The sequence below is a fragment of the Eschrichtius robustus genome, chromosome 2 (genome assembly GCF_028021215.1).
Source record: "Eschrichtius robustus isolate mEscRob2 chromosome 2, mEscRob2.pri, whole genome shotgun sequence".
In the NCBI taxonomy this organism is placed as follows: domain Eukaryota; kingdom Metazoa; phylum Chordata; class Mammalia; order Artiodactyla; family Eschrichtiidae; genus Eschrichtius; species Eschrichtius robustus.
Genome location: NC_090825.1, coordinates 118,527,096 through 118,555,039, shown reverse-complemented (window position 1 = coordinate 118,555,039; position 27,944 = coordinate 118,527,096). Strand labels below are relative to the sequence as shown.

Sequence of the window (27,944 nt, the reverse complement as noted above, 5' to 3'; positions counted from 1 at the left end):
TCCCCCTACAGCCCAGCGGACGCGGCGTCCACAGGGCGGCGCGGAACCTTTCCGGGGTATTCTCAGCAGCAACAGAGGTTTAGTTCCTGCTGCTCTTGGCGCTTCGCGGCCCAGCGAAGAGACTGATCAGGCGTGGGCGGGGCGAGGGCGGAGCTGGGCCAGGTCCTGGGCGGGGCTTATCTGTGGGCGGGGCTTCCTCGAGTTCCGGAGTCGAGTTGCTGCCTGGGCCGGAGCGGAGATGCAGCCGCCGCCCCGAAAAGTGAGCTTGGCCTGGGGACGCGGACTCCTGGCGGGCTGGGGGAGTGATGCGGCCCAAAGGGGCACCAGACCTGCGGTGGGGGACGAAGAGTAGGAAGGGGTTCAAGGGTCAACCCAGAAGTAACCGAGGAAACAGCCCAGCTCCTCCCTGGCCCCGCCCCCTCACCGCTGCCTGCGCGGAGTGTTTTTCAGGTCCCTGCGCCAGGGGTCTTCATCCTCTTCTTACCCACACAGGTGAAGCCATCCCAGGAGGTGAAGCTTCGCTTCCTGGAGCAGCTGAGCATCCTTCAGACCCGGCAGCAGAGAGAGGCGGACCTACTGGAGGATATCAGGTAGCCCTGACCCCCTCCACGTACCCCGACTTTCTCTGTCACACGCTCCGCCTCTTCTCCAACATACTACAGCTGTCGGGGTGGGCGGGGGTGAAGAGCTGTCCAACCTGCCCATTCAAGGCCGTCATCCTAGGCCTCCCTCTCCAGATTCCGGATACGAATTATCCTTCCGCGCACGCCAACACACATAAACACACAGGGACCCTCCCTCAAACCCCTTCACTCCACACCGCCCCCTCCACACCCACAGTCAAGCTTAGGACAGAATCCCCCCTCCCTCTTCCAGACCTGTTGGAAGGCTGGCACACACTGTACTCAGCTGACCCCCATCAGTCCTCACCTCCAAGCTCACAGATGGTTCTCCAGGGGTGGGGAGGATCCTGCTGAGGCTCTGAGCACTGAAGTGAGGTTGTCCTTTGCTGCGGCTGCCCGAGGTGATCTCAAGGACTCTCTCTTCAGTCTCAGGCCCTCCTGGTATAGTCACACTCCAGGCCTGGCTCCCCTCTCCCTCCTGCCCAGGCTAAGGAGAGGGTCGAGGTTGGGAGAAAACGGACCAAACAGTAACACCACACCACCTCCCTAATCTCCACAGATCCTACAGCAAGCAGAGGGCAGCCATTGAACGGGAGTATGGGCAGGTATGGGACTCCTTTCTCTGGACCTTCCCTTTTGTTCTAGCCTCCTTTATACTACCAGCAATGTGCCTCCACACATACTACTGTCCTGGTCAAGAGCAAATGCCTAGAACCAGGCAAATTTGTGTCAAATCCCTGCTGTAGTACTTTTTAGCTGTGTGACCTTGGACAAGTTACTTAACCTTTCTTGGCCTCAATTTCTTTCTCTGTAAAATGGGAATAATAATAACTGTACTTTCACGCAAGGTTGTTGTAAGGACGGAATAAGTTAATGCATGTAAAGCACTTAGCAAAGTGGGTGGCATTATTATACTCTGATCATACACTCTCCCAAGTGGGGAGAGTCTTTGAAAGGGAACTGGGTCTGTGATGACTTTCCCACCAGGCACTCCAGAAACTGGCTGGGCCATTTCTGAAGAGGGAAGGACACCGGAGTGGGGAGATGGACAGCAGGTGGGTCCCATGGTGGGGTGGTGGGGAGGCCAGGGAGCCAAGAAGGGATGAGGAGCTCAACCCCAGCAACCTATGAGGAGGGCACGTGAGCGGCAGGTAGAGCTGACACAGCAGCGGGAGAGCAGCTGACCTAGCAAGGACACTGGATGGGGGCGGAGGGCATAAGTGATCCTTGTGGCCGAGCTAATGGCTGATCGATTGATGGGCTCCCAGACGAGGGGGATGGGAAAGCAGTCTGTCTCCTGTGGTGTTGGGGGGTGGGCGCATCTCGTGAAGCTTTGGAGTGCTCCCCTCCTCAATGCAGACTTTCTCTGGGGAGAGGCAGGATGGTGTTTGGTGCCTGGCGCTGCCTGCTGGATGCCACCATGGCTGGGGGCCAAGCCCGACTCCAGGCATCTGACCGATACCGTGACCTGGCAGGAGGCACAGGGCGGAGCGCTAAGGAGCAGGTGCTTAGGAAGGTATGGCTCAGTGGATGGGGTGAAGGAAGGGCTGACTCGGGGATGGAGGTGATCTGGATCAGGACTTGTGTGTCCATGCCCCTAGGGAGCAGAGAACCTCCAGAGGGCGCAGGCCGAGGTGCTGCAGTCTGTCCGGGAGCTGAGCCGAAGTCGAAAGCTGTATGGGCAGCGTGAACGGGTGTGGGCCTTGGCACAGGAGAAGGCGGCTGATGTCCAGGCCAGGTGGGGTCATGGGGAGTTAGGAAGCCTGTGGCGTCGGGGGATGGAGCCAAGGTGCCATGGCTAGGCCTGACCTCCGCTCCTCTCCCTTGCCTGCACAGGCTTAACCGAAGTGACCATGGCCTCTTCCACACTCGGACCAGTCTCCAGAAACTCAGCACCAAGGTTCAGAGGATGTGGGCATGAGTGGGGGCAGGGAGAGGTGGGCAGATTAGTCTAGTGGTTTGGAACCCGGGGGCATAAGTCAGAGAGACTGGATGAATCCAGGCTACCCTACTTCCTTGGTGCATGACCTTGGTAAACGTGATCTCTCTGAGCCTCATTTTCTTCATCTATAAAATGGAAATAGTACCTTTGTTCTTCATTCCTTTAATATGCAGTTATTGAGGACTTCTATGTACTTGGCACTGTTTGAAACACTGGGGATATGGTGGGGAACACTACCAGCAGAGCTCCTGCCTCCACAGCCTGGTTAGGGGAGACAGATAGTAAATAAACAAAGACTCAGAATAAATGAAAAGAAGGTGATAACGATAAAGCATAACAGGGGAGTGTAATTTAGAGGGAAAGCCTCTCTGAACAGGTGGCCTGAGTGTCAAGAAGGAGCCAGCCATGCAGAGATGTAAGGGAAGAACATTCCAGGGAGAGGCAGTGGTGAGTGCAAAGGCTCTGAGGTGGGAATAACTTTGTAGGCTCGAGGAACTGAGAGAAGGCCAGTGTGGCAGGAGCACTGTGAGCAAGGGGACGAGCACTGTGGAAAGACTCAGAGAGGGTGCTGGGGCCAGCTCATGTTGGACCTGGTAGACCACGGTAAGGAGCAGTTGGGATTTTATCCTAAATGTATGCAGTTGCCACTAGAGGATTTTGAGCAGGAATTGTGAGTATGTAAAAATTTTAGTATGGTTTGCCAGTTATCTCAGTAATGTGAGAATCCATTCTGGATCTGCGTTGGCCGTGGAAGGACCCCAAGGGTCCAGGGCTCCCAGTTGACACCTATGTTCCTCTCCTAGCTGTCTGCCCAGTCGGCCCAGTACTCCCAGCAGCTGAGAGCGGCCCGCAATGAGTACCTGCTCAACTTGGTGGCCACCAATGCCCACCTTGACCACTACTACCAGGAAGAACTGCCGGCCGTGCTCAAGGCCAGTCTCAGCCTAGATACCCCTGCCTCTCAGCAGGGAGGGCGTCTCCCTGCTTCCCACCACCATCAGGCTGGGTGGGGCTGGGGACCTAGCCTGCTCAGAGTAGGCAGAAGATACATACCTGGGTTCCGCTTCTGCTTCTAGCTGGCTTCATGACATTGTGCAGAATACTTACCCCTCTGAACCCGTTTCTTCATCAGGACTAACCCCTGCTCTGCCTACTTTATAAGACTAATGGGGCTCAAGGGAGAGAATGAATGTGAAAATGCTTTTTAAACTGTTAAGTGCTGTGCACACATGATGGCCTATTATTAGAAGCAATAATAATGTCTTATTCCTTCTCAATTTCCCATACCTCATACCCATCACCCATTCAAACCTGGACAGAGAGCCTGCTTGGGGGAAGGGTGGTGTCAGCATCTTGGGGTTCTCTCCAGGCCCTGGTCAGCGAGCTGTTGGAACACCTGAGGGACCCGCTGACTTCACTGAGCCGCACTGAGCTGGAAGCTGCAGAGATGGCTCTGGAGCATGCCCACCGTGGGGGGCAGGCGACCTCCCAGGTAAGCTCCCCAGAGATCCTCTTTACCCTTCTCTCCCAGTACAGCGCCCCCTCCGCCACTGCATGTCTGCCCCTTTCCTTCTCACCTTGTCCTCTCTCTACCAAGAAGGGCTGGGGACAGGCTTGGAGAGGGAGCCAGTGAGTGGCCGACTTTGATTTTTTCCAACTCCCAGGTAAGCTGGGAGCAGGATCTGGAGCTTTTTCTTCAGGAGCCCGGAGTATTTTCCCCCACCCCACCTCAGCAGTTTCAGCCAGCAGGGAATGATCAGGTGAGACCTCTCTGCTAGGTGGAACCAGGCCACTAGGAAAGGGGACTGTGGTGTAGGCCTCTCCCCCATTATCCTTGTCCTGGTTTTAACTTAGAGACTATTAAACCATGGAGAGAGGGTTTGAGAACCCCAGTTCACCTCCCTCCCACCAGGACACAAATTAACACACTTCCTCCCACCCTTCTGTCCCTTCACTGCACTATCTTCTTCATTCTACCTCTGTCCCTCAACCTGGATCCCACTTCTGGGACTCTCACACCTGTGTCCACAGTCATAGGTGTGTGCTCCCAGCTATTTGTCCCTGACCCTGGAGGTCAGGAGACAGGGAAGAAGAAAAGGAGGGAAGTGGAGGGAGGGGGAATAGAGAAGGAGCAGCATCAGGTCATCCTCACAGCTCCCCATTCATTCAGGTGTGTGTCCTGGAGCTGGAGCAGGGCGCAGGAGGTGTGGCCGGGCAGAGTGGCCTGGAGAAAGAAGTTCAACGCTGGACCAGCCGAGCTGCCCGAGACTACAAGATCCAGAACCATGGGCAGCGGGTGAGGTGGGGGTGCAGGTGTTGGGGGTGGGCAAGAAGAGCTGAGAGATGGGGAGCCCGGCGTCACTGGGGGTGTCATGGGGCTGCAGGCAGGAGGGGAGGGAAGGCTAATTTAAGCTGACAGCGTGGCACAGTAATTTAAGAGCATAACCTTTGGGACTAGACTCACCTGGACTCAAATCTTGCTCTGTTGCTTCCTAGTTATGTAACCCTGAGCAAGGGAGTGACTTAAGCTCTCCGGACCTGAGTTTCCTCATCATTAAAGTGGGGCTAATGATAGCACCCACATCACAGGGAAGATGAGATGACATAATGCATGTGAAACAACTAGGAAACTACCAGGTTATTAGTAAGTTGTGCCCCATAGTATCTCCACCCACTCCTGTCCTCTGCGTCCCCAACCAGGTGCTGCAGCGGCTGGAGCGGAGGCGGCAGCAGGCTTCAGAGCGGGAGGCTCCAGGCATAGAACAGCGGCTGCAGGAAGTGAGGGAGAGCGTCCGGCGGGCACAGGTGAGGCACAGCCCTGGGGTCAGAGCCACTGAGATCGCACCTCCTCCGGCAACACCCTCCTCCACTCCTTTGTCTGACGGTGGGGGGACTGGAGGCAGGAGGTAGAGGGTGGACATATCTGGGGAGGAGGCTCCACTCATCTCCCAAGGGCAGGCCCAGCCACAGCCTTGACTGACCCCCTCTTCCCTGTGTCAGGTGAGCCAGGTGAAGGGGGCTGCCCGGCTGGCCCTGCTGCAGGGGGCTGGCCTGGATGTGCAGCACTGGCTGAAGCCAGCCATGACCCGGGCCCAGGATGAGGTGGAGCAGGAGCGACGGCTCAGCGAGGCCCGGCTGTCCCAGAGGGACCTCTCTCCCACGGTGAGCTCCCTCCACTCCCTACCCATACACACCCAGGAGGGTAAAGAGCCCCAGTGGAAAGCAGAGCTTATAAAGTGGGAATCACACTAGTAACTGACTCAAAGCGTTGTTGTGAGGCTTAAATGAAATCACTTAAGTATGACTCTTGGCACAGTTTGTAACATAGAGAGCTCTCAATGAACTTGTATTATGGAGTATAGGATGGTGGTTATGAAAGGTCCTGAGAGCAGAGCAGACTATAAGCAGTTTGAGTACCAGCCAGTCCACTTACTAGCTGTGTGATCTTGGAAAGTGACTTAGCCTTTCTGAGCCTCAGTTTCCCATTAAGTAAAATGAGGCTAATAGTTTCGCAAAATAACACTGGGTTATTAAGAAGTTTAAACAAGACAATGTACGTAAGATACTTAGCATTGTGCTTGGCACATATAAGCACTCAATACTGTAACTCTGTGATTATTGTTAGTGTTATCTTGCTCTGTGGTGGTTCTGCCTGTGACCCAGGGTGAACGGATGGGTGGTACTACCTTGGAGGAGGATCCACAGTGTTAAGGGTAGGATGGGGTGGGAGGGAGGCGCAAGAGCGAGGGGATATGGGGATATATGTATACATGTAGCTGATTCACTTTGTCATACAGCAGAAACTAACACAACATTGTAAAGCAATTATACTCCAATAAAGATGTTAAAAAAAAAAAAAAAAGGTAGAATGGAGGAGTGAGAGATATAGTGGGTACTTGAGACTGGGCCTCACAACGATGTCTGTTCTCTGTCCCCCCAGGCTGAGGATGCTGAGCTCTCTGACTTTGAGGAATGTGAGGAGACTGGGGAGCTCTTTGAGGAGCCCGCCCCCCCAGCCCTGGCCACCAGGCCCCTCCCCTGCCCTGTCCATGTGGTGTTTGGCTATCAGGTGTGAATGGAGGTGGGGACCTCAGTCAGGCAGGGATGGGGAACAGCCAGTCCTGAATCCTTCTTTGTGGGGCCCAGGCAGGACATGAGGACGAGCTGACCATCACAGAGGGCGAGTGGCTGGAGGTCATAGAGGAGGGAGATGCCGATGAATGGGTCAAGGTGGGTATGGACCCGGGGCTCTGACCTTGGCAAGGGGGCAGTGGGAGGGACTTCTCTGTGGCCCGTAAAGACCCAGCCAGGCACAGCTGGAAGCCTGAGTGGAGGAGGGCCAGGGCCGTGGACTGCTGAGGCAAGCCTGCTTTCTGTTCACGTTGCTGGGTGAGCAGGCTCGGAACCAGCACGGTGAGGTAGGCTTTGTCCCTGAGCGGTATCTCAACTTCCCGGACCTCTCCTTCCCTGAGAGCAGCCATGACAGCGACAATCCTTCGGGGGCAGAGCCCACAGGTAAGAAAGGGAGAAGAGTTACTGCGTGGTTGTGGCCCTGGTCTGGGGGCACTGCTGCCCGCCTCTTCCCCTCACCATCTCTCCTGGGCTTCGGCAGCGTTCCTGGCCCGCGCCCTGTACAGCTACACGGGACAGAGCGCAGAGGAACTGAGTTTCCCCGAGGGGGCGCTTATCCGCCTGCTGCCCCGGGCCCAGGATGGAGTGGATGACGGCTTCTGGAGGGGAGAATTTGGGGGCCATGTTGGGGTCTTCCCCTCCCTGCTGGTGGAGGAGCTACTTGGCCCCCCAGGGCCATCTGAACTCTCAGACCCTGAACAGGTGAGGCTTCCTTTTCCCTGGGTCCCCAGGCACGTCTGGGTTGACGCTCCCATGCCAGGGAGGTCCCATATTCGTCTTAATGCCCCCTCCCCCCCCATAGTGGCTTGGGACTCCCCATCTCCTTTGGCACAGAGAAAAGGGAAACCAAGGCAGTCTTCATTAGCGTTTGGTTGTCCTGCTTTAGAGCTGGATCTTAGTTCAGATTCCTATTCTGTTACTTTAGGCAGTGATTAGACCTCTCTGAGCTTGTTTCTTCACATGCATGTAAAAGGGGGACAATAATACCTCTCTCAGGAGGCTAACTATCCTGATTAGAGATAATGGAAGTAAAGCGCTTAGCACAATGGCCCATAGGTGCTTTGATATATGGTACTTGTTGTTCTAGCAAGAAGAGCATAGGAGTATGAGTCAGGAGTTCTAGCCAGGACTTTGTCACTAACTAGCTCTGTGATTTTGGATAGATGGATTAACCTGAGTCTCACCTCTGACATAGGAATCATCAAATCCTTACCTCATGGGGTGTTGGTGAGGATTGAATGAATTAGCGCATGCGAAGTGCTAGCAAAATGCCCGGGACATATTAAGTGTCAATATATGTTGGCTGTTGAAATGTGTATCACCTACAAGCCCCACCCAGATACAAGCGTTTGGTCCCTCTCTGGACTGGGGAGTGACGGGACAGGAACTGAAGATGGGATAGGAGGAAGAGCTGGTGAAACCTTCCCACATGCCAGGAATAACTCTTTGCCCCCTCATCCCCAGATGCTGCCATCCCCTTCCCCTCCCAGCTTCTCCCCTCCTGCACCCACCTCTGCCTTGGATGGGTCGCCTGCACCTGTCCTGCCCGGTGGTGAGTAGAAGGAGCTGGGGGCCCTGGGAGGGTAAGAGACCGGAAGAAGGAGGAAGTCTGGAACTCCTGAGTTACACTCAGCCCCTCTGCCTGCCCTCAGGAACCTCCTCCATCAGGCTCTCTGAAGCATGATGGTAGAAAAGCTTGGGCTTTGGAGCTGGGCCCACTGTTCAGACTCTGCTCTGTGACTTCCTAGTGTGTGATTTAACGTGTCTGGGCCTTTACAGAGTGAGGAGGAAGGTCCCTCCCTCACTGAGTTGTGAGAGTTAAAGGGACGTCTATAGAGTGCCCAGGGTTGTGCTGGGCACACAGCAAAGCATGCAATTAGTAGCTGTTTTCTCATTATTATTATTTTAAAAATTAGCCATTTTCTCCCACAGTGTTTTCCCAATACACATCCTCTGCCCTTAGTGTTCTTGAATCCTGCAAACACCTGGTGTGCATCATCATTTTCCTCATCCATCTTTTCTTTTTTTTTTTCCTTGTTCTTGTTGTTTCCTCATCCATCTTTCCTAAAACCATCTTTTCTAAAAGGTACTTTCACTTTCTTCACTGCACCCGCCCCCCGCCACTGCGACCCTGAAATCCCTGTGAGCGTTTTCTGCACCCCGCTTCTCCAGCACCTGTCGTTCACTATGAATGATTTAGTACTCAGTCATTCATTGTGTCTGTTGGTGTTTCATTATGCAGTTCCTGGCAGCCATTAGGGGTGGGGGCGGTGTGGATCCCTCCTGCCCCCGGGTACCTTTAGCAGGGCGGATTATACAGCAGGTGCTCAATAAGTGTTGAGGTTGGATGGATTGATGGATTGTATGACCTAGGTTAGTGACTATCTGTTAATTCAACAAATATTTACAGAGTGCCACTGTCCTAAGCGCTGGAGATACAGAAGCGAACAAAACAAGGTCGTAAGACTGACTTGTGGTTCTTATTTCCAGACCAAGACCTGGACTGCCCTGGACCCCTGGACGTGATGGCGCCTCGACTCAGGCCGGTACGGGCCCCGCCCTTGGAGGAGAGTGTTTGGAGAGGGGTCACTCCAACTTGTCCTGTTTTATCTGCAGGACAGGGGGAATGGACAGGGATATCCCCAGGGGAGGCCTCTGGTGCACTGACTGTGTGTTCCCTGCAGATGCGTCCACCGCCTCCCCCGCCAGCTAAAGCCCCGGATCCTGGCCACCCAGATCCTCTCACCTGAAGCCAGGGGGAATCACTTTCCCCCAGTGATGCTGCTTCCCCTATCTCCGTGCTGTCAGAGACCACCCCTCCCCACGGTGATCCAGAGCGACACAGCCGAAAGCTGGAATCTCCCTGATTTCCGTTCTCACCTTCATGGGTAGAAACTTCTTCTCTCCCCATTTCTGGGGCTGGAACCCACTCCTTTTTTGCCATCATCCTCCAGCCATCTCTAAGGGCTGAAACTACTCCTTTGTCTTCTGCTACCACCCCATCTCTAGGGTGGTGAAATACCCTGAAATGTCTGGGATTGGAATTCATCCCCCAAAGTCTTGAGTGGCTCTGGCTTATTCGTGTCTCCACCCTGGTTCTGTGAATCACACCACTCCAGATGCCAGAGCCACTGGGGTTGGGGGCTGGGATGGGGGCAGGCCTGTCAGAAGGAGCTGGAGCCAGTATGCGAAGCAGCTGTAATGGTCTGAGCGGATTTATTGACAGTGAATAAAGGGCACAAAGCCCAAGCCAGGGCCTGGGCCTCTTGTGCCAAGAGGGCAGGGGGCCTAAGGTGCTATTGCTTTAAGGGCCCACCAAGGGCAGGGGCCTGCTCCCAGCCACACGCTCTAGCATATGGAGTGAGGTGATGGGGAAGGCAGGTCAGGCGGCCTGTTGGCAGGCAGGGGAAGGGGAAGAGACTGAGGACCGGAGGTGGGACTTCTCCCAAGGTCCCCCAGCCTGAGACCGTGCAGCTCCAGGTGGAAGTAGGGCTGGTCCCTCAGCTGGGGGGCAGTGCTGTCCAGTGGAGAGGAGGGGCTTCATGCCCACCCACCCCCTGGCCCTGCCAGCTGGTAGTCCATCAGCACAATGAAGGAGGAGGCTTGGAGGAGAGGAAGGGTAACAGTGTTGCCTCCTATTCAAGCTGTGTCCCCGCTTTTCCCCAGGGGCTGCAGGACCTTCCCTATCCCCTGGAGCACAAGCCCACTCCCCACCACCAAACCAAGGAATATGTACCAAAGGCTAAGCCTGCAGTTTAGCTTGGGGGTTCAGGGAACCAATGGGCTTAGGTAGTTTAAAGTAGGGGGTGGGAGGATGAGATTATCTGACTTGGGGCCCAGGCACACTCACCTCACACACCCCCTGCCCCCTGTGGTGGGGACACCTGAGAGAGAGAGGAGGGGTCAACAGTGGGAGAACAGGAGGTGGGTCATATCAGTGCCCCCTAGAGTAGGGGCAATAAGAGCTGAGCCCACCGCAGCCCACCACGTCTTCATACCTGGTGATCTGAGGTGTCCGGTTTGCTTGGCTGTCCATTTGCCTGTTGACTGGCCAGCCCTGGGCTTGGGCCCCTCCCTCCAGCCCCCAGCATCGACTCTGCAGAGGCTCCAGGGCTCCTCTCAAGTGCACGAGGGACTAGGCTGCTGTCCCTGAGTCCTCCATTCCGCACTGGGGGGCTGGCAAGGGCCTGGGGCTGCGGCCTCTCAGGGGGAAGGCTCTCAATGGCAGGCATCCCTGTCCTGGGCTGCCCTCCCCCAGACCCCTGGCCGCCCCCTGGGTCCTGCCCCCCACCAGATCCCCAACTCCTGTCCGTGGGGGAGCCATCACGATGCTCCTGCAGCCCATAGCGCTTCTCAATGTGTGTCACCCGGAACCTGGGAGGGGAGGGAACACTGGGGCTTAGGACCACCACTCAGAGGCTGCTTGGCCCTTTCCTCCGATCAGGGACATCCTGGGTTTGATAGGCACTTCCCTCTGGCCTAGGGCAGGGGAGACCAGATTGTGGGGCACATTGTGCAGCCTGGCTTCTGCTGTGGCTCACAGTCCACAAAGAAAGAGCCAGGGCCTACCTTTGGAGGCAGGTGCCTGACCGTTGGGGTCCCCACCTCAACCTCCCTTTCCCTGGGGCACGCTATACCCACCTGCCAACAGAGAACACAGTGGTCTCACCAGGCCGGGGGCGACCCTTTCCTTCCTTGGAGCGTCCCTGACGGACAAGTGGGGATCTCTTGTTCCGGCTGCAGTGGATGCAAGGGGCTGCGGAGCCCAGGTGCACTGTGTGATGATGGGAGGGGACTCCGTCCTGCAAGCTGGAGGTGGCATCCACACTGGACAGTAGGGAGGAAGGGACCAGGGGTGACATTCCCAGTTTTCTTCCTGTTCCACTTGCTCCTGTTCTTTCAGCGTGCTCCTTAAACCCCAGATGCCCCACTTCCCCCAGGCCCCACCATTCGTTTCTTGTCTTTATCTAATAAACACAATATGAAGATATTAGTGACCATGTGTTCTCCCTCCCAGGGCTAAAAAGCGGGCAATGCTTAATGCAGAGGAGTGGCATAAGGGGTGAAGGTTAGGCTTGATGATATCCAGAGGAGAGATGTGGTTTGAAGGACTCAGGATTTCTACAAAACGTCCTTCTTGCTGTATGTTAACCAGCCTTACTCTCCCCTGTCAACCCAAACATGCAAGGCGACTGGGAGAGGAATGTGCTGGAGCAGAGGGTACTCTCCAAGGCAAGCTAAATCGTGCTGGCCCTTGTTCCCAGATCACCTGGACAGTTGCATTGTCCCTTCTCCTTCACTGTCCCCCAGCATCTCCTTCAAGGCCTCAGCATTGGCTGAGGGGAGAAGGAAAAGAGGGGGTCAGTGGAGGCAAAGGCCGGGGCAAGAGAAAGTTGAGGAGGTGGGGAACAAGGGGCCAGCATACACCCACCTTCATTTTGGATGATGCATCGAACAATCCTCTCTACTGTGTCCTCATTCATGTCATCATCCTCAGCTAAAGGATGAAAGAGGTTGGTAAGGAAGCAGTAAATGAGTCAGCGTTGGGGGTACATTACCTGGTGGCTTCTGTGGCTTCTTGCTCAAGACTTAAACCCCTTTAGCAAATTGCCATCATGCTGTACATAGCATTTCAAGGGCCAGGGCAGAAAAGATGGGGAAATCAATGGGAGTCCAAGACTCATCAGTGGGCCCTTCCCACCCACGTTGCCTACTCTAGCCCTGCTTTCAGGGTGGTGGCAACCCACTTGCTCTTGCAGATTCAAGAAAGCATTACTAGACCTCCTGAAAGCTTGGTTGGGATTTGGCCTGGGTCTGTTGACCAGGAAGAGGTGTGGGGAGAAGGGTCAGGGAGAAAGGTGACTGAGCCAGGTTCTAGGCTGTTCACTCACGGGGCTGGAGCTGGGTGTCGTCAGGCTCCGAGCCCCTCGAGGTGCGGCAGCGGTAGCCTTTCTTCTTGAGCACGTGGCAGATCATGAAGCCTACCAGGCCCATGAGGAAGAAGACCAGCACAAGCAGGAAGAGCATGTACAGCCCATGTTGGGGCGGCTCCAGGTCAGGCTGTGGTTCCGACATGAGGCCCTGGGGGGCAAGCGCGGGCCAGGGCGCCTCCTGGGGTTAGGGGGCTGCAGCTAGAGATGGGGGGAGGGATAGGAATGCCTTCTTCAGGATCCGAGACAGGCAAGCCTCTGAGGTCTGGCCCCACCCCCTACCCAACCAGGGAGCTGTCCGTGCCAGAGGTGCTGGTCCGGGCCAGGGGTGCCAGACGGCAGCTGCGCAAGCTGTCTTCCACGACCCTGGTCCGCTTCCCCGACGCCCAGAACGTTCCCCTTTCCAGCTTGTCCTGAGCTTCCGTCCCTCCCAAGGACACTGCAGAGCGAGATGGGACGGAATTCTCAGGCGGCCTGCACAAGGATCGTGCCTGAGTCAGCGTCCACACCTCCTCTTCGCCGGCCTGAGCCAGGCCTCCACAGCCCCCTCCCCTTCCTGTACTCTCGCGCACACAGCCCCTCCCGCCCTTCTGTTCCTCCCATCCTGACCACCTGGCCCACCGGTACCGGTGGTTTGGCTCTGGCTCCGGCTCCGGCTCGGGTTCCGGTTCCAGGGGCGTCCTAGTCCGGCTCAGGGCCCCGGACGCCCTCCCGGCGCTCATCCCTTGCTTTTTTCCCCTCCCCCCTTCGCCGCCTCAAGGGCTCCGGGCTGCGGCCGCAGATACCCGTGCCGCGGCAGGCGGGGGGAGGGAAGGATGGAGAGGGATGCGGGCTGGTTGGGACCGGGGAGAGGCTCCGGACAACTCCAACCCTGGGAAGGGAAGGAGAAGGGGGACGCCGCCGCCGCTGCCCTGGGTTCCCAAAAGCCTTCGACCGTCGCCGGCCCGGGACCAGGGGGCGGAGCGCAGGTGTGCCGGGCGGAGAGCGAGAGTCTTGCGCGCTTGTGAGCGCAAGTGTGATGCGCGCGTGACTGCGCCGCTCCCCCCCCTTCCCCGACCCCGCGTCGGAGGAGTGTGCGGTGCCGAGTCTGGGTCCGGTGAGGAGGACAGGCAGTCAGGCGAGAGTGCTCTCCACTGGTCTATCGGGCACGGCTGGCTTGGCTCCTGCCCTCAGATGCCCCGGCCGGATGTGTAGCAGGGAATCTTCCCAGCGGGCCGCGGGGAGCCGGCTTTCTGCACCCGAAAGGGACAGCGCGGCCGGTTCTCCGGAGCCTCCTAGAGAGGTGACATGGCCTGCGCCCCGTTTGGGACAGGTAGCTGGACGGGATGGCTCGGCTTCCCGAGGATTTGACCCCCGCCCGGAAGGAAATGGCCCTCTCATCCTAGGACCGACGCTACAGTCCTCTGGCCAAGGCCAGACGCTCACGCCGCAGAACCTAGAAGGGCGTAGCAAGGCGAGGGCGGAACTCCGCAGGGGGCGTGGCCTGGGCGTGGTCTAGGGGAGGCCGGCTTGGTTCTCCCGGTTCCGCAGAGGCTGGCTGCGTGCTTACGCAGCACGCAAGACCGGGGGTGGGGCGGGCGGCCAGGCTGGCGGCGGAGGCGCGGGGCCTGGTCCCGCCGGCACCATGGCCAAGACTGTGGCCTATTTCTACGACCCCGACGTGGGCAACTTCCACTACGGTGAGGGAGCAAGGTTGTAGGCGAGGGATTTCGGGACGCGGAGGTTTCGAGGTCGGGGCTACAACTCCAGGGATGCGTACTGACGACCTCTCTTCTCTCACCCCCAGGGGCTGGTCACCCTATGAAGCCCCATCGCTTGGCATTGACCCATAGTCTGGTCCTGCACTACGGTCTCTATAAGAAGATGATCGTGAGTCTCGCGGCTTCTGCTGGGGATTGAGGGTGGGGAGGAGCTGCGGCCCTAGAGATGGGTAGGCTGCACTGAATGCACCAAGAGCGACCCACCCCTAGAGTGGGGGGGGGGTGGTAGAAGGAACCAGGAGCACCCCCATATGCAGAGTGTTGGTGGGTGCATCCACTGAGTTAATGAGAGATACTTTTTCACCTTAGGTCGGCCACCTTTTGACCTCAAGTGGACCAACCCTTGGCCTAGGGTTAGGGTGGAGTGGGGCTGGTTTGAAGACACAAAGTTTTTCCCTCCCCAGCATCTTAGGGCAGTTCTGTGGCCTCAAAGAAGGAAAGGCGGCTGGGTCACTGTATCTGGATGTGAGGTTTACCCTCATTCCCATTCCTTCTCTGCCACCTCTCTCCACCTCCAAGCTAGAGCTTCAGGGAGGACTTTGCAGCCCTCTGTGTAAATGTGTATGTGTATGTAGGACAGAAGGAGATATCCTGGGTATTCCCTTTTCAACCTAGAATACCACCCGCCCCCCTCCCCCCTGCCACACACACAGTTATACTTAATTACTACCTATCCCTCCATCTCCCGGATATACACATGCTGTCTGTCCCTGGCTTGGAATTTATAGCAGTGATATGCGATGATAACATATTGCTCGGCCCTGATGCATTGCAGGGGGAATTAGTCAACAGTATGAATGAGTGTCCACTGCTTGTGCTGAGGGACAGACAAGTGAATTGGTCATAGAAAAGACTGAGGTGATGTTGGTGTGTGAATCCCTGACTCTCTTGAAATTGTTTGCCAGTATGTGCCTTTGAGCATTTTCTGGGGAGAGAAAAACTTTTTGCTCTTGTCCAATTTCTAAAGAAGTGTGTGAACCCCTCAAAAGGTAATAAATCTCTGGCTTAGCACCTGGGCATCTTGGGTTTTAATTAGAAGGTTGTCGTGTGTCCCATATTATTTGATTCCAAAATTAAGAAGAACTCATAGGAGAGAGAGGACAGAGTCAGAGCCCAGGGGAGATGAGTATGAAGAGAATCAGGAATAGGAGATCCAAGGAACAGGGCAGGTGGAAGGGGGTTAAGGTTTGAGAAGGTAGGAAAGGCTGGGCTGGAGGTGGGATGGAAAAGGCAAGCCCAGTGGTCTTTAGGGGGCTTGATCATAATAAACCACCAAGCTAATCAGAGTCTCTCTTCACTGACATTTGTCTCATAGAATAACAAGGATTGGGGGGGTGGTGGTGAAGGGACTGCTGTGTGTGGTTTTGGACAGTCCCCAAGTGTGGGCAGTCTCAGCCCAGTGAGTGGGACTGACCCTGCCTGGGTTCACCTTGTGTTTCCATCCGAGGTCTTCAAGCCATACCAGGCCTCCCAGCATGACATGTGCCGCTTCCACTCTGAGGACTACATCGACTTCCTGCAGAGAGTCAGCCCCACCAATATGCAAGGCTTCACCAAGAGCCTTAATGCCTTCAACGTGGGCGATGACTGGTGAGGGGAGGACTGGGACCTTTGATGCCAGACACCTTTTTGCCAGGCATTTCAATGAGAGTACTTGAGTGAGGTCTTGTGGCAGCAGTGGGAAGATACGATGGAGGGGGGATACTTGTCAATGAATCATCATTTACTCACTTGTTTATTCAACAAATATTTATTGGTCATTGGCTGTAGGCCAGGCCCTGTGCTAAATGCTAGGGACGCAATGATCAACAACAACAAAACAATTTTAATATTGCACTTGTGCTAAGGCCTCTGAAGGAGAGGTACATGACAGACTATGAGAGTGTATACATGGGAGAATTCTCTAGCCTGGGCGGGGGCTGGTCAGTGGAGGCTTCGTAGAGGAAATAATAAAGATTGAGCTGAGATCTAAAGAAAGTAGGAGGTAATTAGAGGAAAGGTAGTTGGGAGGATGGAGGGTGAGGGGAAGAATGCCTTGGGCAGTAGGGACAATATGTGCTAAGGGTCTGTGGTAGGACAGAGTGTGACTTATTTGAGGAACAGAAAAAAGGCCACCCACAGAATCTGAGAGTGATCTGAATCGAGGCTAAAGAGATAGGTAGGGCCTTTGAAAAGTAAACAGCCCTATTATGAATTGGGGTTTTTAACCTCTTGAGTAGGGGGAGGTCATCAAAGGGTTTTAAAAAGCAAGAGAGTGATTAGACATTACCACATTTACGTTGAACTCACATCATACGAAGTAGCCTCAGAGTTAGGCCCTGTGGGAAGAAGGTGGACGACAAAGATAAGCCATGATCCTTGCTTCCATTCTAGTCTACATCCACAAAAATATAGTGACCACAACAGCTGCCATCTACTCGATTCATTTTTTTTTTTTAATTGTGTTTTTTTTTGTTTGTTTGTTTTTTGTTTTATTTTTATTTATTTATGGCTGCATTGGGTCTTTGTTTCTGTGCGAGGGCTTTCTCTCGTTGCGGCAAGCGGGGGCCACTCCTCATCGCGGTGCGCGGGCCTCTCACCATCGTGGCCTCTCTTGTTGTGGAGCACAGGCTCCAGACGCGCAGGCTCAGTAATTGTGGCTCATGGGCCTAGTTGCTCCGCGGCATGTGGGATCTTCCCAGACCAGGGCTCGAACCCGTGTACCCTGCATTGGCAGGCAGATTCTCAACCACTGCGCCACCAGGGAAGCCCTCGATTCATTTTTAAATTTTTTGTTAGGGAAAATTTCAAACATTTCTGAAAGTATGGTGAACCCGCATATATCTATCACTGAGCTACAACACTTAGAGCAAATGGCTAATCTTACTTCATCTGTATCCTCCCATGTTAGATTATTTTAAAGCAAATTCCAGATGTCACACCGTTTTATCCATAAATACTTTACTATATATCTCCAAATGATACTCTTTAATAAAAGTGAACAATATCATCACACCTGAAAAATTAATTCCTTCATATCATCAAATATGCAATCAGTACTTAAATTTCTCCAATTGTCTCAAACTTTTTCCTTTTTGCGGTTGAATTACTTTAATTAGGATTTAAACAAGGTCCACATATTATATTTGGTTGCTACGTTTCTTAAGACTTAACCTATAATGTTTCCTTCTCTCCTTTGAATTTATTTTTTGAAGAAATGCGGCTGTTGATCCTATAGTTTCCTACAACAGCTACAGTTTATTGAGTACTTACTCTGCTATGCCAAGGATTACTGGTATATCCACCTAATTCTCACACCACCCTGAGATGTAATAGTCCTTTTCCTGATATTAGGCATAAGTACATAAACTGAAATTTGAGGAGATTTTGGTAACTTAGCCTGAGTCATATAACTGGTCAGTGGAGGTGGCAGGATTCAGATCCAGAGCCTAGGTTTTTAAACACTACACTAATCCGTTTCCCTGAAAGATCCTACTAATAGAAGCAGCCTGGGCTGGAGGATAGAGGCCAGCTCCTCAGGCTGGCACTGAGCACCTTCCCAACCTTATCCCCACACCCCTGCTGCACAGGGTGTCTTCCTGGAATACCCCTTGTTCCCCATTCAGCCTCTCCAAGGCCTTCTCAGCCTTCACACCACCATGAAGCTTCATGCCATGAAGCCTTTCTTGACCACACCAGTCGCAGTGGTCTGTCCTGCACACACTGCCCTGCCCATTGGGTTTTTCAGTTACATGCTGTCTTGGGAGGTTTCTTGTTTTTTGTGTTATTGCTGCTGCTATTTCTGAGTTCACTTTATAGATCTGGGAATGCAGAGTCAGCCCTCAGGCCACAGCTGGGGCCTGTAAATGCTCTTTGTGCAGCTAGGGAATACTACCACTGGGCTTCTCTACTTCCCATCCAGTGCCTCACACAAGGCTCGGTACATAGTTTGGTCTAAAATATTTGTCAAATAAATTTGCAGATAACTCAGGTATGTAGGAGGGGCAGGGGGGTTATTGAAGCATGGAGATCAGAGGGCTTTGGGGTAGGGAGAGAGGTGTAGGAAGGGAGTGGACAGAGGTAAAAGGGCTCCAACTTGCTCTTCTTCCTGCAGCCCAGTGTTTCCCGGGCTCTTTGAGTTCTGCTCCCGTTACACAGGCGCATCTCTGCAAGGAGCAACCCAGCTGAACAACAAGGTGACCATAGCCCCGAGTCCTATTTCCCCCTTCCTGTGGGTCCCTGAATCCAAGGCCTTAACCCTGACCCTGAGCTCCCAGCTTTGGCGGTGGGCAGGAGAAGGACTGTGAGTTGGGTGTTTGTCTTTCAGATCTGTGATATTGCCATTAACTGGGCTGGTGGTCTGCACCATGCCAAGAAGTTTGAGGTGAGTGAGGAGGAGATGGGGGAGACAACAGCTACTCTAGGGTAGGAGGTCAGGATGACACTAGGGGGCAGCTGGGTGGAGGAGTTGATCCTCTCTTTGTAAGACCACTCTCTTACCGTAGGCTTCTGGTTTCTGCTATGTCAATGACATTGTGATTGGCATCCTGGAGCTGCTCAAGTAAGTAGCCTGGGAGGAGGTGGGGGTACTTAAGAGGCTCTTGGCTGAGGAGGTCTGAGACTGCCCTGGCCCTGACCCTGACCTCCACCCCACACTAGCTTTCCCCAAGTTCTTGATGCTTTTCTCAGGCTGCCTCTTCCTGTGCTCTGCTGCAGATTCCCCGCTGCCTGCTCACATTTCAGCCTTCTCTGCACATCCCTCTCCTGTCCCTGCCTCCAGGCTGGAGCCCCAGGGTTGCCCATAGGGAACTGGTGGTATTAGGTTTCAGGTGACTTGGGCCAAAGTAGACTCTTCATAATTCCAGGCCTTGTGTTTGGGAGGAGTGGGTTGGGGGGTTTTCCTCCTGGGGTTCACCTCTGCCTCAGACCCTGGCTTTGCCCTCCCGCCAGGTACCACCCTCGGGTGCTCTACATTGATATTGACATCCACCACGGTGACGGGGTTCAGGAAGCCTTCTACCTCACTGACCGGGTCATGACAGTGTCCTTCCACAAGTATGGAAACTACTTCTTCCCTGGCACAGGTATGGGAATAGGAATGTCTGTCCCCTTCATACTCTTCAGCTCTTACTATGACTTTCTCCTCCTCAGCCTCAGGTCTCAGCTCAGATGGCCCCCTCCTTGGAGAAATCTTTCCTGATCATCCCGTTACTCTGTCACATCACTCTGCTTGTTTTTTTCAGAGCACTCACTGCTGTTTGAATTTATTGTGGTGTTTTGTTTTGTTTACTGCCTCCCACCTTATCATGCCTACCTCCCAAGAATATAAGCTTGGTGGGATTTCAGTCATTTCGTTAGTTCTCTTTACTGCTGTATCCCCAGTGCCTAGCTCCCAGCTTGGCTCATGGTAGGCCCTCCAAAAGTATCTGTTGAATGAATGCAAGCTGCAAGGGACTTAGTGGTTCGAGGGAGTGAGTGATGGGTGCACATAGATGGAGTGAGAGGCCCTCGGAGTACAGTTGGGGTTGAAGCGGCTGGGTTGTGGATACCTCCCGGGTACTGCTGCCACTCCCACCCCCCACTTCCCTACAGGTGACATGTATGAAGTTGGAGCAGAGAGTGGCCGCTACTACTGCCTCAATGTGCCCCTGCGGGATGGCATTGATGACCAGAGTATGTACTGAAGTCTTCTCCCCGCTCACTAGGCTCCTTCTCTCTCTCCTTGAGTTAACCTCTCCTGCCTGGTGTTGTCTGCTGTTGGGCCAGGTGTCCTTAAGGATGAATGGCCTTCAGAGGGACCATGAACTCCCCGGAAATTGTATGCAACATATTGTGTGTGCATTTTTCTGGGAAAAGGGTCATTAGCTTCCATCAGTTACTCCAGAAGTTCACCAGACCCCACCCAGAAGTTCAGAACCAATGGTTGCCCCTTTGGGTCGCCCCATTCCTGGGCTCCACGCTCTCTGAACCCCCTTTTTCCTTTTGTTCCCTGTCTCCCCATCCCCTTGGGGTGCCAGGTGCCCATCTTTGGCCCTCTCCCAGGTTACAAGCACCTTTTCCAGCCGGTTATCAACCAGGTGGTGGACTTCTACCAACCCACGTGCATTGTGCTCCAGGTAATACTGTCAGTGCCTCCTCAGGCACTGGGCTTGAGGGAAGAGAGCAGGAAAGAGGAGAGTCCCTAGGCTGGTGGGGGAAGGGAAGTGAAGGACATCTGTGACATTCTGAGTAGTTATCTCACTGCAGCCACCTTGGGTTTTGCTTTTTGCAGTGTGGAGCTGACTCTCTGGGCTGTGATCGATTGGGCTGCTTCAACCTCAGCATTCGAGGACATGGGTGAGACCTGCCCTCCTTCCACTCCCCCAGGTTTTCACGTGGCCTTGGGCCTCAATACATGGAATGGGAGTAGTTGGGGAATGGGCCTCACCTCCTTCTGGGACTCAAAAATAGCTACATGTTGTACTTTGAACCAGAAATGTCACCTTAAACAGTGTTCCCCAGTTGGTCATTCATTCACAGTAGGTTTTTATTAAGCACCTGTTATGTTCCAGGCATTGTACTAGGAGATGGGGATGCAGTGGGGAAACTCCCATGGAGTTTACAGTTTAGGCTAGGAAACAGACAAAAAATAAGTAAGCAAACAACACAGGTAGATAGTTATAAATTCTATGAAGGAAAAAGATAGAAAGCTAAGACACAGGATAACAATGGAGAACCTACTTTAGATAGATGATTTGGAAAGAATTTCCGAAAATTCTGAGCTGAGACCTGGAGGCTAAAAGGAGCGAGCCATAAAAGGAGTAGAGGGAGGTCTATCCCAAGCAGTGAGAAGGACCCATGCAGAGGCTCTGAGACAGGGCAGAGCTGGTATAGTGGAGGAGATGAAGTAAAACCAGCAAGGTAGGGACAGGGAGAGCAGGCTGCAGGTGGTTTGAGGTGAGGTCTGAGAAGTCGGCAGTGGTGGGGTTGTGCAGAGCCTTTAGACCCTGGTAAGGAGTCTGGATTATATTTCAGATGTGATGGGAAACTTTAGACAGGTTTTAAACAGGGAACTGATATGATCCAGCTCATATTTTAAAGTGACTGCTCTGAGTGCTGAATGGAGAAAGGTTTGGGGTGGCGGGGGGGTACACAGGAGTGGAAGTGGGAAGACCAGTTAGGAAGCTATTGGTGTTGTGTAGGCAGGATGCTAAGTTGGAGGAGGTGGTTGATGGAGAGAAGCAGATGATTTGAGTTATATTTTGGTGGCTAAACTGACAGCACTTGCTGGTGCCTTGGTGAGAACAGTTGACTAACAGGTCAGGTGCCAGGGTGGGTGCTGAGCAGGACAGAGGTAGGAGTGCACCCTATTTTAAAGTCTTTATTGAGACACAACATGTGGATAATAAAGTGCGCAAATCTCAGGGATATAACTCAGTGATTTTCACTGCCTAGATCAAGATAGAGAACATTTCTAGTTTCCTTGTGCACCTTTCCAGGCAATGTCTAGAAGCGTATACTTTGGCTTTTGGTAACTTCTGCCACCCGCTCCTCTGGTTCCTTTTAACAGGGAGTGCGTTGAATATGTCAAGAGCTTCAACATCCCTCTGCTGGTGCTAGGTGGTGGTGGCTATACTGTCCGGAATGTTGCCCGCTGCTGGTGAGTACGCCCCCAGTTTTCCTCCTCCCCCTTGTCCAGTGTGAGCTAGGGGCTCCCTGAGAGATGGCCAGGTGGGCCCTTTAGCCCACTTGCTCAGCCCGCCCCCTCTGCTGGTTTGTTTCAGGACGTATGAGACATCGCTGCTAGTGGAAGAGGCCATTAGTGAGGAGCTTCCCTACAGTGGTAAGGACCACCCCATGATGCCCCCAGAACAGGAAGGCCATTTTCACAAGACCCCAAAATGGCCTGGTTTGAAAGCAGGTGGAAAGTTTGACTTTCTCAGAGCTCTGCAGACTAAACCCCTGGACCCAGGTCAGGGAAAAGGTTGGGCAGCTATTATGTAGGGGTTTTGGATGGAAAGGAAAGAGAGTGGCAAGTCTTGGGACCTGCCTGCCTCTATCTGAGCCATAACGTCTCCTCCTAATCTCCTTTTCCCCCAAGAATACTTCGAGTACTTTGCCCCGGACTTCACGCTCCATCCAGATGTCAGCACCCGCATCGAGAATCAGAACTCACGCCAGGTCAGCAGCTCGGAGAAGCTGAGCACCAGGGCGGGGGAGCCCAGGAGAGGTCCAGGATGTGGGAAATCAGAGAAACCAGGGAAGAAAAGAAAGTTCTCAGCCATCACTGTCGCTGTTTTCAGCTAGGAGGCAGCCCAGGTTAAAGTAGAAGCAGTCAGTGTTGGGAGGAGGGACAGTTATCAGCTGGGAGACTCAAACTAAGATGCAAGGTGGGATTGAAACTAGGACAGTAGGGGCAAAAGGCACTTAGAAGCATAGATGCCCTGGGAATCACTGGGAGCTGCTCACTGTCTGTTCCTCATCCCCAACCAGTATTTGGACCAGATCCGCCAGACAATCTTTGAAAACCTGAAGATGCTGAACCATGCACCTAGCGTCCAGATTCACGATGTGCCGGCAGACCTCCTAACCTATGACAGGACTGATGAGGCTGACGCAGAGGAGAGGGGTCCCGAGGAGAACTACAGCAGGTCTGGGGCAGGGACCTGAGAGCAAGGGACCTGAGAGCAAGCTTTCTGGGGAGGTTAAGAGGGGAAAAAGTACATTAGAGGGCATTAGCCTAATTGTCCTTGGCTTACCTCCTTTGGTATGTGGCAATCCCACACTTTTCTCCCCTGCTTCTAACGACATAAGTAACATATGTTTGTTGTAAAAATTTTAAACAGCACCAAAATATGTTCAGTTTGCTTTTACACGATCCCAGACCCGTTTCACAAAGTAACCAGTGTTAATAGTTTGGTTTCTATCTTTTCAGATTTTTTTCTATAGATTACAACTGTACTATTCAACATTCACATATAAACACAAGGGCACACATACACTCATTTTCAGAGTCGTGCAGTCGTTTTTTTTTAATACAAGTTGGATCACTCTATACGTGTTCTACAATTTCCAACTTTTTTTTTTAACGTAACAGTGTATCTTTCCATGCCAATATACATAAAAATCTGCTTCATTATTTTATTAGCTGTATAATATTCCATTGTGTGGATGTAGCATAATTTAACTAAGTGCCATTGATGGGCATTTATATTATTTCCCATTTTATCCATATTACAAAGAGTATGGCAGTGAATCCCCATACATATACATCTTTGCCTGCTTGTTTGAGTGGGTGAGATTCCTGGAATTGTTGCTGCTAGGTCAAAGGCTGTGTGCACTAAATTTTTTTCATTTGTTGCCAAATTGCCTTCCATAAAGTCTGTAACAGTTTATATTCTTGCCAGCATTTTACTCACTCTTTCCAGATTCTAAGCTGGACAGGTCACTGCCCATATACTGCTCTTGAAAGGCCCTTAGATTTCTTTCCTCTGTTAATTTTCTCAGTTGTATTGTGTATGTGTGTGTGTTTTTATGTCTTTACCTCTCTGAGATACATATTAAAATATTTACAGATGCACTGAATTAGGGGAAAAAAAAGACTAGAATAGACTTTTTTAAAAACCCCAAACCAGGCTTTTCTGAAAAATGAAGGGAAAAGACAGCAGAACCCAGAAGTACAGAAACAGATGCACTTAATAGAGAACAGATTTCCTTACGTGACGGGGGGATAACCACAGCTGGATGCTTGTAGGACACCTGGTCCTGCTCCCACGCACTGTTAGATGTTTGAGCTGGCTCTGCTGCAGAGTCTGATGGGCTTCTCAGTCCCTTCCAGAATCTTCTCTCTTTCTTAGAGTTCAGGCTTCCAGATCTCTCCTCTGGACCTGGGCTCTACTGCTTAGACCCTTGGGACCACTCCAACCCTTCTCCTCCGTGAGTAACCCCTTATTTTCTCTCTTGGTTGAGGAAGTATCTGAACATCTGGCCTCAGGGATCCTTTTTGACCCCTCATCTCCTTCTCAACTTCTCCAGGTCTCTGGGGCTTGACTTTTGGAAATTGATTTTCTTGAAAATCTGTTTTTAAGGTCTTCCTTTTGGCAAAGTTTGTTTTATTTTCATCTGTAGTTCCAGGCTGGTACCTGGGCCTAGTCTCTGCATTACACAGCCTGCTCTCAACAGCCGACAGAAGCCTCAGGCCTCTTCCTGTCCTAAGCCCTACCATCAGACCATCCACTGAGCTCCTTTTCTTTGATGTCTATAGCTCCAGCTTGCATATCATTTGCAGAGTAGTAATAAGTTTTACCACTTTTTGTGGGTTTGCTAAGCAACAGACTGTTACTGAGTGCTTTATATTAAAACATACATGATACAATGTCATCCTGTCATCAGTCTCTTGCCATCAGACAACCCTAAGAGGCGCTATTCTTAAATTACCAGAAGAGGAATCTAAGGCTCAGAGAGGTTAAATAACTTTCTGGAAGTCCCACAGCTAGTTAAATATCAGGGCTGAGATTCAAACTCGAGTCTCTGACTCCTCACCTTTAACCCTTGTGCACTTAGAGGTAACTGAGACATTGCTTTCCAGGCAGAGGGGGCCTTTCCTGACTTTGTTCCCTGGCTTCTCTTTGATGACTTTCTTCCTTCTATCTCAGTTATCAGCCGTGGGCAGGATAATTCAGTTATACATATTCTCCCAGAGAATAGTTTTCCAAAAAGAAAGTGAGCAGTATTGTGTTGCTTTCACATCCCTTTGCTCACTACAGGTTTATAGTATGTCACTCCTCTGCTAAAAATGCTCCTTTCCATTGCACTTAGAAGAAAATCCAAATTTCTGACGGTGGCTTTAAAAGGCCCTGCATGCTTTAAAAGGCCCTTACCTATGTCCCTGGCCTCATCTCTAATGACCCTCCTCTGTGCACACTTCTGCTAGCCATCTTGACCTCCTTTTCTCAGTGGAATACATCAGTCTCCGTCCACCTTATAACTTCTGTATTTGGTTTTCTTGCAGCTTGGAATGGTCTTCCTGATATCTTTGCCTGTCCAGCTTCTTCTCAGACTTCAGGTCTTACCTTGTTAGAACAGCCTTTCCTGATACTCCTATCTGAAATTTTACCCGTTTCCTCCCATCACGCTCAGTCACATCCCTTTATTTCATTTTATTCATCGTGCTTTCCACCATCTGAAATTACCATATTTATGTTTTTACTTTGTTAGTTACTGTCAGTCTCATTTATTCGGTGAGTTTTTTGAGGATAGGCAGAAATTTTGTCTGATTTATTCTCTATTGCTAAGGCTTATGACAGTGTCTGGCGCAGAGTAGTCTGTCAGTAATGTTTATTGACTATATGAATGCATGAATGAATAGCAATCAGTCTCTACCAGCAGAAGGAGAGGAGTGGCTCCCTGACAATGGGGGCCTGAGAAATGGCTCCAGAGAGGGTGCCTATGTGGGAAAAGATTGGAACTTGGAGAGTGGGAGCCTGACCTCTCTTTCTCTCTTTCCTTGCTTTGTAGGCCAGAGGCATCCAATGAATTCTATGATGGAGACCATGACAATGACAAGGAAAGCGACGTGGAGATTTAAGAGTGGCTGGGCTTGCTATGTCCCCAGATATTCCTTTTTACCTCTTGGTTGGGTGGGAGGGAAAAGGTGTGGCTCTTCCACCCCTGGTCAGGTTACTCTCAGGGCTTTTACCAACGCTGGGGGAGGGTTTGGAGACCACATCTTGTTCTGGAACCAACTATCCCCTCTCTTCTCCCTCCCAAGGTCTGAGAATGGTACCTATTAGGGATTGGATGGGGACAAGGATAGCCATCTCTAGGACGTCTTGGGCGGTGAGCCCTAGAGGCCAGTCCCAGCCCTTCTGGCTCACTTATTCCTTCCCTACTTCCCTCTAACCCAGAGACTTTAGGGGTGAGGGGGTAGACAGGAGTAAGGTTGCCTTTGACTTCCTCCTGGGTTCTCCTAATGCAGGTCTTGTTTCCAGTGCAGGTGAAGAGTAAGGGATTTTAGGGGGCTCTGACTCCCTAACACCTTAACCCAGATGATGGGAAGTGCAGTTTTGAGATGGAGGAGGATGTGAAAATGTCCTATTCTAACTTTTGGCTTTATGTCCATTTTACCACCCTTTTTATTCAATAAACCAAGTTGGTATTTTTTGTACCTTTTGCCTTTCTGGGGATATTCTTAATTCTTGCTAGCTGCCTGTGTATGAAGAGAGAGGAAATGGGGTGATGATGTATATAATAAAAATCATAGTTAACATTCATTCAGCACTCACCTTACATTAGGACCTGTATATATGTATTCTACATGGATTCTCTTACTCATATATAGGGAGTTAAGAGAGCATTTTAGTTAAGAGTTAGACAAACCTGAGCAGATTACTAGCTTAAGAGAGGGAGTAGAAGATGACTTCAGGTTTTTGAACCTGGGTGTTGGGATTGGTGATGCTAGTTGGTGAGGATACACTGAGATAAAACGGTGACTGACATAAGCAGTTGCTCCTTATCTTCATTATCTATGTGAAGAATGATGCTAGATATTGTAGTAGCCACAAACATGGACTCTTCGCTGGAGGAGTTTATAGTCCAGTAGGGAGTAAGATACATGCTATAGTAGATGTAGACAGCGGTACAAGAAAGAAGAGTAATACCTGGATCACTCCTTCCATGCTCTGATCCTGTCTGTTTCTAAACACTAACATAGAAAGTAGCTTTTGAACTGTTTTGGACAAATTGATTTCGAAGTGTGGGCTGGACAACTCTGTGCAACTGTCCATCAGGCAATTAGAAAGTGGAAGGTAAGAGATGAAGGTCAGATTTAGGAGCCAGCCAGCTTGGCAGAGTCTTTGTAATATAACAGACCCTAGACTGAGCACTGGGCTCCCTAGTGAGTGAGTCACTGACTGCCCTCCAGGAACATGCAGTTGAAATCTTTTGCCAGTTGTGGGAAAGATAATTAAGTCCAGACTTTGAGGGCTTACTGGGTACCACAGGCTTTTCACACAAGGGACAGATGTAGCTATTCTTGAGAATAGATGAAATTACTGAGGGAGGAATCAAGCTTGTAGAGCAAAGAACACACTTTTGGAGAATGCCTGCTCTTTTCACTCAGGTTTGGTTTATGTCAGTAGGGAATCCTGGTTAAACATAGGGCTTGGCAGTCAGACCAACCTGGTTTTAAGTTTTTTGTCACTTCATTATGTGTCCTTGGGCAAGTCACTTCAATTGTCGATGTCCAAATTTCCTATCTTTAAAATGGTGAGACTAGTGGAATCTATCACATGGCACTGTGAGGATTCAGTGAGAAAATAGGTGTAGAGTGTTTTTGCATAGTGTCTGGCATAGAGCAAGTGTATGGTAAATGGTTAACTATTATTAAGCTTCAGGCACACTGTAGCAATAACTAGTTTTTCCAGATTAGAAACATGGAAAGTAGTAGACCTGGGATTTAGAACTAGGTACTCTAACTCCAGAGCTAGTCGACTTCAGTCTAGCGCTGGCCCTGGACCAAGCTCTGTTCTTGGCACATAGCTTTCAATAAATGGTAGCTATCACTTTGTTTTTTCATGTGCTCCATGGGTATTGCACACAT

At 51.9% G+C, this 27,944-nt stretch overlaps 3 protein-coding genes across 7 annotated transcripts; 2 read left to right on the top strand and 1 right to left on the bottom strand.

The window, feature by feature from the left end:
• Positions 1–212: 212 nt before the first annotated feature.
• On the top strand, positions 213–11,669 carry FCHSD1 (FCH and double SH3 domains 1). Of its 3 annotated transcripts, none has more exons than XM_068536069.1 (20): positions 213–259; positions 493–590; positions 1,183–1,228; positions 1,611–1,678; positions 2,004–2,139; positions 2,225–2,361; positions 2,460–2,523; positions 3,369–3,497; positions 3,935–4,057; positions 4,230–4,325; positions 4,736–4,861; positions 5,266–5,370; positions 5,566–5,727; positions 6,506–6,634; positions 6,712–6,795; positions 6,963–7,080; positions 7,178–7,398; positions 8,161–8,248; positions 9,187–9,242; positions 9,381–11,669. In XM_068536069.1, exons 1-20 carry the CDS (start codon positions 239–241, stop codon positions 9,444–9,446), a joined length of 2,073 nt encoding a protein of 690 aa, XP_068392170.1. In that variant the 5' UTR covers positions 213–238; the 3' UTR covers positions 9,447–11,669. The 3 variants fall into 3 exon arrangements, with proteins under 3 accessions (XP_068392170.1, XP_068392169.1, XP_068392168.1); XM_068536068.1 differs by having other exon boundaries at positions 1,998–2,139; XM_068536067.1 differs by having other exon boundaries at positions 1,983–2,139.
• RELL2 (RELT like 2) lies at positions 10,250–14,018 on the bottom strand. Of its 3 annotated transcripts, XM_068536072.1 has the most exons (8): positions 13,254–14,018; positions 12,588–13,065; positions 12,128–12,193; positions 11,966–12,032; positions 11,338–11,523; positions 10,695–11,070; positions 10,547–10,580; positions 10,250–10,298 (listed from the first exon to the last, which is right to left on the bottom strand). In XM_068536072.1, exons 2-7 carry the CDS (start codon positions 12,769–12,771, stop codon positions 10,548–10,550), a joined length of 912 nt encoding a protein of 303 aa, XP_068392173.1. In that variant the 5' UTR covers positions 12,772–13,065; positions 13,254–14,018; the 3' UTR covers positions 10,250–10,298; position 10,547. The 3 variants fall into 3 exon arrangements, with proteins under 3 accessions (XP_068392173.1, XP_068392172.1, XP_068392171.1); XM_068536071.1 differs by lacking the exon at positions 10,250–10,298 and having other exon boundaries at positions 10,499–10,580; positions 12,588–12,827; positions 13,248–14,018; XM_068536070.1 differs by lacking the exon at positions 10,250–10,298 and having other exon boundaries at positions 10,499–10,580; positions 12,588–12,827.
• Positions 14,019–14,181: 163 nt separating this feature from the next.
• On the top strand, positions 14,182–26,510 carry HDAC3 (histone deacetylase 3). Its single transcript, XM_068536066.1, has 15 exons — positions 14,182–14,305; positions 14,413–14,495; positions 15,834–15,976; positions 18,480–18,561; positions 18,693–18,749; positions 18,871–18,926; positions 19,316–19,449; positions 19,958–20,038; positions 20,408–20,481; positions 20,637–20,701; positions 21,915–22,004; positions 22,129–22,187; positions 22,446–22,525; positions 22,838–22,995; positions 25,862–26,510. Exons 1-15 carry the CDS (start codon positions 14,251–14,253, stop codon positions 25,929–25,931), a joined length of 1,287 nt encoding a protein of 428 aa, XP_068392167.1. The 5' UTR covers positions 14,182–14,250; the 3' UTR covers positions 25,932–26,510.
• The last annotated feature ends 1,434 nt before the right edge of the window (positions 26,511–27,944 follow it).